Genomic DNA, 7,109 nt, shown 5'->3' on the forward strand with positions numbered 1-7,109 from the left:
GCGCTGCCAATCCTCCTCACGGACTGTCGTCAGCTGTGCCTTTTGTGCCATATGCCATTGCCCAAAGAGAGCATCCTACGACGTGCACATTGGCCTTTGGTCTTCGACCAGAGCCTGTCGGTTGGTCGGTCGGTGTCTCGGGTATGGGTCTTTTCGAGTGGCAGACGCATCAATCCTTCGTTGCCTTACTCACCACCAGCTCACCTAGCGCGAACGGCAAGCATAGCAACCACCAACCGCGGCCTTCTCCGCCGTCATCGATCGTCAGGAACCAGCCAGTTGTCTTGTCTCCCAGTCGCAAGTTGCAACCTTCAGCGACGGAATGAAGCCTGGCCGACCTTTTCGATCAGACCTGCATCGCCAGATATCCTAGACTCCCACGCATGGGGAGGTGACCCCGGAGCATATGCCCGGAGCCACCGGCTTTTTAGTTTTGACCTCCCCTTTGTGTCCATCGTCAAGACGAATGGAGCCACCTCGACCACCTTTGCGGTTTTCTTCGACCCCGTCGCGGGAACGGGTCCTGCCCTGACCATCCACACCGGGCACTTCCTCTCGAGTCGCCCCGCAGCATCCAGATATCGTATCCGTTCATTCGCTCGCGCAAGCGGTCCCTGTCCTGCCCCCCCGTTCCCCGCCCCCCCCCCCCTTGACCCTGGTATGCGCTACTGCCCCCCATACCCCTTTCTCTCACCTTTGGACAAGCGGGGGGGCCCCTGTTTTCGGGGACTTGCAAGCAACGGCCGAGAAATAGGCAACAGAGGTGGGACTTTTAGGGTTCAAGGTCATGTTGCTAATCAACAACGGAATACATCAGGGGATTGGCAGAGAGGAGTTAATAATCCAACAATGATCGTGATGGGACCGTGGCCATCCGTCGGGGAAACCGTCTCTGCATCCAAGCGACCAGGCCAGCACAGCTGTCCTGCACCACCAATGCACTCGGACACCGTGCAGTCAAGACATTCATCCCAGCGAATGACGTTGTGCTCCACGAACAGCTGCGCAATCTCCGTTCCCGCAGCCAAAAAGTACTTTTTAAACGCTAATTCTTCAACTGTTTGGTTTGCTGCTAGAACACTTTTTCTCTGAATCGTGCGTGGCCAGCTCCCTGGCGTGTCAGCTGCGGGATTCTGTCAGTTTATTAGCCCGCGTGGTTGACTCGAACGAACTGTCCTCAGAGCGGCTTTTGCCCAACAGGGGTTGGTGTCGGCTCTCACTCATTCTCTCGCGCGCATACATACACACACGCGCACACACAAAAAGATGCGGATGCCATACTGGGATCGCAGTTCTGACAAGACCTCAAACAATGTCCCAAAGTTCCTTCCTGTGCATCTCGGGGGAGGGGGGGGAGGGTCAGTCAGTTTTGCCTTCATCAACATCCCAAAGAGAGGGGCTACCCGCCTTGTCATCGTCAGTTCAGGTTGCGCGGGATATGCATAGAGACAGGGGATGCTATTTCTGTCCTCGGACCAATTTTTCGCCCGCATGTCAATCACCCGTCATTGGGTAGCGATACTGCGGCCTGCTGTGTCGATGTACCTCATCAGGATCCCACGCCGTTCCTCGTCGAGTACCCAAGATTCGGGAAGCGAGAAAGCCTGATAGCTGGAGCCTTAGGAAACAAAACAAAGGAGAGCATCAAAAAAGTCTAGTAGCCATTTCCCCTAGGCGAATTCTTTTAGCGCCATAGCTCGAAGCCGTTCGGACACCGCCAGTCCCGTCATACTATTCCAAAACGGCTTGTGGGCAGATCCCTGTCGCCGACGCCATCGCGAGAACCAGTCTAGCTCAACGTTTGTCGATGCCACATGTTCGGTCGCAAGAGAAACCTTTCTCACCAGGTTATACCTGACGTCCAGCGGTTGTCTTCCATCGAAGCGTGCTGACAGTGTCAGCTCCACGGGCCAAGCCAGACTTTACAAAAATCCGGTCCGGGTAACGGTGACATCGTGCGCACGATCACCAGAGCAGTACCGAAGCGGAGCACTGTTTTCCACTTCGGACGAGCGTGCCACTTCCATCACCGCGTTGTAGCGCTACTGCATCCCCGCACATTGGCCAGCACTCGACAGCCCGCGGTTCTGGTTTGACCGTCCTCGGCCTTAAGATGTGCAGTATAGGGTACCTTCGGTGGGAGCCACCAAAACGCCGTGCCGCATTGATGCGACGAGGTGGTCAGCACTTGCTCCTACTGTTGGCCATGAGGATGGCGTGGGGGCAGTCACCACAATCTTGTTAGGTATATTTCAACTCACCCAAATGAAAGCAAGCACACCTGGCAAACGACAGTAAAGTTACTGGGCTGGGCCACGAGATAATTTGGCTGCATCGGCTCCTGGACGATCCTTCAACTGACTGCCACTTGATACCGCTTCTGAGCCGTCCCCTATTAACGCGTCGATTGCCGCCGACACCTATCCTGCCCTTTGGTGGATGCGTGTCGTCCGGATATGACTCTTCCGGGAGTTTACACGGGGGGTGCTGCTGATCTTGGTGGCGACTTGAAAGCCATAACTGGGGCATCGCGACCACCGCGACCCAGGCCATGGATTCATCTCCCATTGCTTGAAAAGCAACATGAGAGGAGTGGCATATTCAGTAGAGCAGAGTACGAGTCGTGAATTGCTTGCCGAAAAGGCTCAGCATCCGTTGAGTGGCGAAATGTTCTCCAGAGGAACCATCTTGACCGCCCAACCCCTGCCACCAAAGGGACCAAGTAGTTGACAGTACCTTGGGGTTCAGGTACATGGAACGCCTGCGCCATACCCATGCACAGACCGCCTCTGTGCAAGGCTCGACCCTCGATGCTCACTTCGAACCCCCGAATCTGTCACGATATTCCCCTGGCCACTAGCACGAGGCATTCAATGGCCGATCAAGATGCCCATTCTGATCTCACGTTGCAATGTTAAACCCTGCGAATGGGCCAGCGAGACATGAGAGTTTTCGCATTCCCCAAGGTTTTCAATGAGATAGAACATGCCTGGCTGCTGGCCCCGTTGTGTTCTGGCGCTCATGGCCGGGGACGCTCCACGCCAGGCTACAAGTACAATCTGAACCCAGCACGCTGGTTGGACCAAGGCGCCGGGACAGACGATGGCCGCATCACATCTCGCGACCCTGGATACCGCATAGCCAGAGTCTGGTCATGGCAGGCCGACGAGAGTCATCTACTACCGGCTTTGCGGTCCAGGCCCGTTGCTAAAATGGCGCACTCGCCAGCGTAGCAAGAGGAGAGGGAAATGGGGACAACATACTCCCATGTCTTCAAACTTGCGCACAATGGCGGGTTGTGATGTGGTTTAAGCGGCGACGCATGTCTCAGATGGCCGTCGACGGACAGCTTAGGAGCAGCCGTTCATTGGGCGGCATACGCTTGTGCGCTGGGCCAGCCCAAAGACACACCGGTGGTAAAAACAGTCGGCATCGGAGACGGGCCCAAGATGGTTCGTTCCCTCTTGTTGTCCTTTGCCAGGAGGAACCCGTTCCCTCCTCATCTCGCTTCCGTCAACCCTGCACCGATCTTGACAAGCCAGCCACGAGCTTTCGAGTGTTTGCGAGCTCAGTGGATAGCTCTGGCGCTGGCGTTGCGCTGCATCGTCGCTCGGAGGCTTCTTGCCACCCGTCAAGCTTCGAGGACCGGATACGACCGCCGCGCCCCGTTGTGCCCACATACTCAATGGACCCCGTTGCTCTTTTTCTGTATTATTCATCTCAACACAGGGGCATCCCGGGTAAGGGAGCTCCAAACGGCTGACTCGTTCAACCACGCGACATGTAGCTCGAGTTCAATCGCAAGATGCCGAACCTGGCAACCCATCCGTGGCGATCAAAGACCTTGTGCGCTGCCCCCCTTCCCCAATAAGAGACACTAGACGGAACTGACCTAGCCCTTGAAAGGAGACGGGGTTGATACATGGCTCTTTGAGCGTTTGACCGTAATTGAGATGCTAGATGTACGCGCTATCGCGCCTTGTCCAGCGGCACCCCCCTCTCGTCACTTTTATGTAACCCAGAGTAAGCCATGGTTATTTCCGCACACTCGGAACGGCGTGATCGTCTCGGGCACGACATCTGTCGGTAGTTTGCGGCGCACAATGGCAGAGTCCCGAGAAGGCCCCCCCGTGGCATCATCTGCCATGATGGCTCAACAAGCAACATGCTTTCTCCGGGCATGGGAAATTGGAATCCAAAGCAGGGCCCCGGCTGCCACGTGCGCGTGTATGGGCGGGCGGTGTGGTCAAAAAAGGAACTCGACAGGCACTCGCATAAGCTAATCACGTTGCCCCTGCATCTTGACATTTGTTTATCTGGGTGCTTGCGCTCGAGCCTGCTCTCCTCTCCTTCTTTTTTCTCAGGGATACGGCTTGCGGCGGGCTCCTCGTCCAAGAAACGATCCACTCCGGGACCCCCTGTCCACCATGTTAATCCTAACCACGATCGATTTTCGCTCTGATATCTCATCTAACTATGCAGCGTATTGAGTCAGGGATGCTCGCAGCTCGCGTCATCATAGTAGAGACCCTGGAGATCGCGCCCGAGCCACAGTACACCAACCGACCTGAGCGCTGGGGCCAGCGACCCCCGGCGCCTGTGCTTGCGCACGCGGAACGAGGGCTTACAGACACCAACAACAGCCTGTGGGAGGACACCAGCAGCAGCAGATAGGAGCCAGCAGACACCTCACCAGGCTGCAGCACGGTTGGCAATGTGGCTGCGCTTCCGTTGCCGCCATCACGGGGGGTGTTCATTTGTGTCTGTTTTGATCTTGTCTTCATGTTTCCTTACAGTAGTGGGTACGGCTCTTGCCAGGCTGCTTTCCTTTTCCGTTCCTGCATGGCAAGGCTTGATCACCATGACGCCTCGACTGACTGACTGTCTGCCCACCCCGTCCAACCTCTGCACACTGTATTGCGACAGCTCAGAACGGGGGCGTCTCTAGGGTCCTTTGCAGGGGCAATGTCCAGCCTCTGCCTGCATTACTTGTGACTGTCTTAGCCATCGAGCCAATCGCCATCAGTTGACCGTGGAAGCGAGCGGTGGTCAGGCTCTCTCCCGTGTCTAGACCTGCTGGCGTTGACTTGACGCTGCGTGACAGCCAGTGCATGCTCTCATTCTCTGCTCACTTGGGTAGCCAGCGACGTGCAGACAGCAAGCAGCCTGACGAACGAGGAGGGCTAGGCGGCGAAAGGAGAAGGAAAAGTGATCCCGGGGCAGACCAATCAGCGGCAACCGGGGACCATCCCACAGCGCAGCCCAGCTTGTCCTGTCACACAAATCGGCGACCTGAGTGACCCGACGTAAACAGTCCGAGGCCAGCTTGACGTGTCTGCATTGATGGTCGCAGTGCTTTCCATATGGGGGAGACCAAGAGAGGGGGGGTGTATATGCAGGCGCCCGGCTGCCATTGAGACAACTCAGCCAGCGCGCTCTCTGCACATCCGGGCTGAAGAAGGCCGATGTCACCACCGCCCTCGGGACCTTGCAGCTCCGGCCGCTGGAGGGGCGGATTTCTCAACGCTGAACGGTCCGGGTCCTCGCCTCGACAAAGGTCTCGCAAACTTTTATTTGCCACAGCCATGGTCTTGGTACTGGGCGCTGAGGCTGCTCACCACCACCCAATTTTTGTATTCCGGCGAGAAGCGCAACGACAGGTGAGCTCTCTTAGAGGAGGAGGGGCGGGACACGGTATCGCGGTGCGACCGTGAAGCGGTGTCCGAAGGAGTCTGGCCCTGTGGCCTGAGGAGTCTAGGCCCCGGTGCAGGATTCCGACTCCTCGTTGCTTTACTTGCTTGCCTGCTTGATACGCGCATCCGGCGGTAACGTCAATCCTGTCATGATTTACCGATTTACACCACGAATTGCCGAAGCGTGGGGCGCAATGAGGCGAGACTATACCACGCAGACACTCTTTGGTCCTCCCTTTCTTTACAGCGATGGCATGGCAAGGGTTTCGGGCATGGTATTCCTGTTCCCGAAGCCCTTGTCTAGGAGCCTTGTTTTTAGCCTTCCCTTACTGCGACCTGTACATCCGTCCGGCTGGGTGATCATGTCGCCTCTGTGTTACAGCATGGAGATGTGGGAACCGTGTTACATAGGGCAGGGGATGTTATCGTATTTCTCTTTCACGGGCAGGACTCACACTTCAAGTATTGCAAACTGGATCGGCAAGCCAGCTGACAGAGGCGAAGTAGTACAAGCTAAGTGATACGGGAACCGGGTGTGATTCTATCTATCTGGGTCCGACGCCCGTGGCTGGGTCACGGTAACCTAGCCGGCGGCGTGAGAACACTTCCAGGTTCTCAGCGACACCGGCATATGGCACAGGATCATGTACTGCCGGCCTACATCTCGGAGGTTTCGTGACCATGGAAGGGCTGACGTGCTATTACTGCACAAGTCCGTTGGATATCTCCAGAGTGACGACGCCGTCTTTGCTCTCAACCACCTTGACCGAGGACAGGTCTCTAACGATCCAGTCTGGCTCGGCGGCGGCGACCTGATCGACAGTGTGGCTCGTTACGAGACCGATGACCTTGCAGCCAGCGGCCTTGCCTGCCCTGATGCCAGCGGGCGCGTCCTCGAGCACAAGAACGCGCTTGGCATCGCCCTCGAGCCCCAGTCTCTGCCTGCCCAGGAGATAGCAGGCGGGGTCCGGCTTTCCGTTCTCGACGGACTCTGCGGTGACCATCTGGTCGGGGTGCGGCAGGGCCATGACGCCGAGCCAGCCTGTGACGAGGGGCTCGGTGCCCGAGGTGACGATGGTCCAAGGGGCGCTGTCCCTGTTCAGCTCTTCGAGGAGGGTTCTCGCGCCAGGGACTTCAATGGCCTCATGGGCGTATAGCTTGGGCAGACGGCCCTCCGCTTCACGCACGTCTGGGTCATGGCAAGGGAGGGGGAGAGAGGGAGTTTCCTCCTTTTCCTCCTCCTCCCCGGCAAGCGTCAGCTACGGCATCCTTGCTTCTGCTTGGTTCGTCTGTCACGTCGCGTTCTCTCGCGCACGCGCGCGCAGCATGGTGGAGAGATTTAAAGTGAGAGAGAGAGAGAGAGGGAGAGGGGCAGAGAGAGCGCGCGCGAGCGAGATGCCCGCGCCCACGCGTCAT

The 7,109-nt window shown here is 57.3% G+C and overlaps 1 protein-coding gene across 1 annotated transcript in view; it reads right to left on the reverse strand.

Moving 5' to 3' along the window:
* Positions 1-6,394: 6,394 nt before the first annotated feature.
* VDBG_04431 (phosphatase yfbT) overlaps positions 6,395-7,109 on the reverse strand; it is a gene marked incomplete at both ends in the record, with an annotated part of 1,269 nt that continues 554 nt past the window's right edge. The window contains one exon of the mRNA XM_003004779.1: positions 6,395-6,952. Coding sequence (XP_003004825.1) covers positions 6,395-6,952 — 558 coding nt within the window. The remainder of the gene's footprint in view (positions 6,953-7,109) is intronic.

The sequence above is a fragment of the Verticillium alfalfae genome, genomic scaffold (genome assembly GCF_000150825.1).
Source record: "Verticillium alfalfae VaMs.102 supercont1.5 genomic scaffold, whole genome shotgun sequence".
In the NCBI taxonomy this organism is placed as follows: domain Eukaryota; kingdom Fungi; phylum Ascomycota; class Sordariomycetes; order Glomerellales; family Plectosphaerellaceae; genus Verticillium; species Verticillium alfalfae.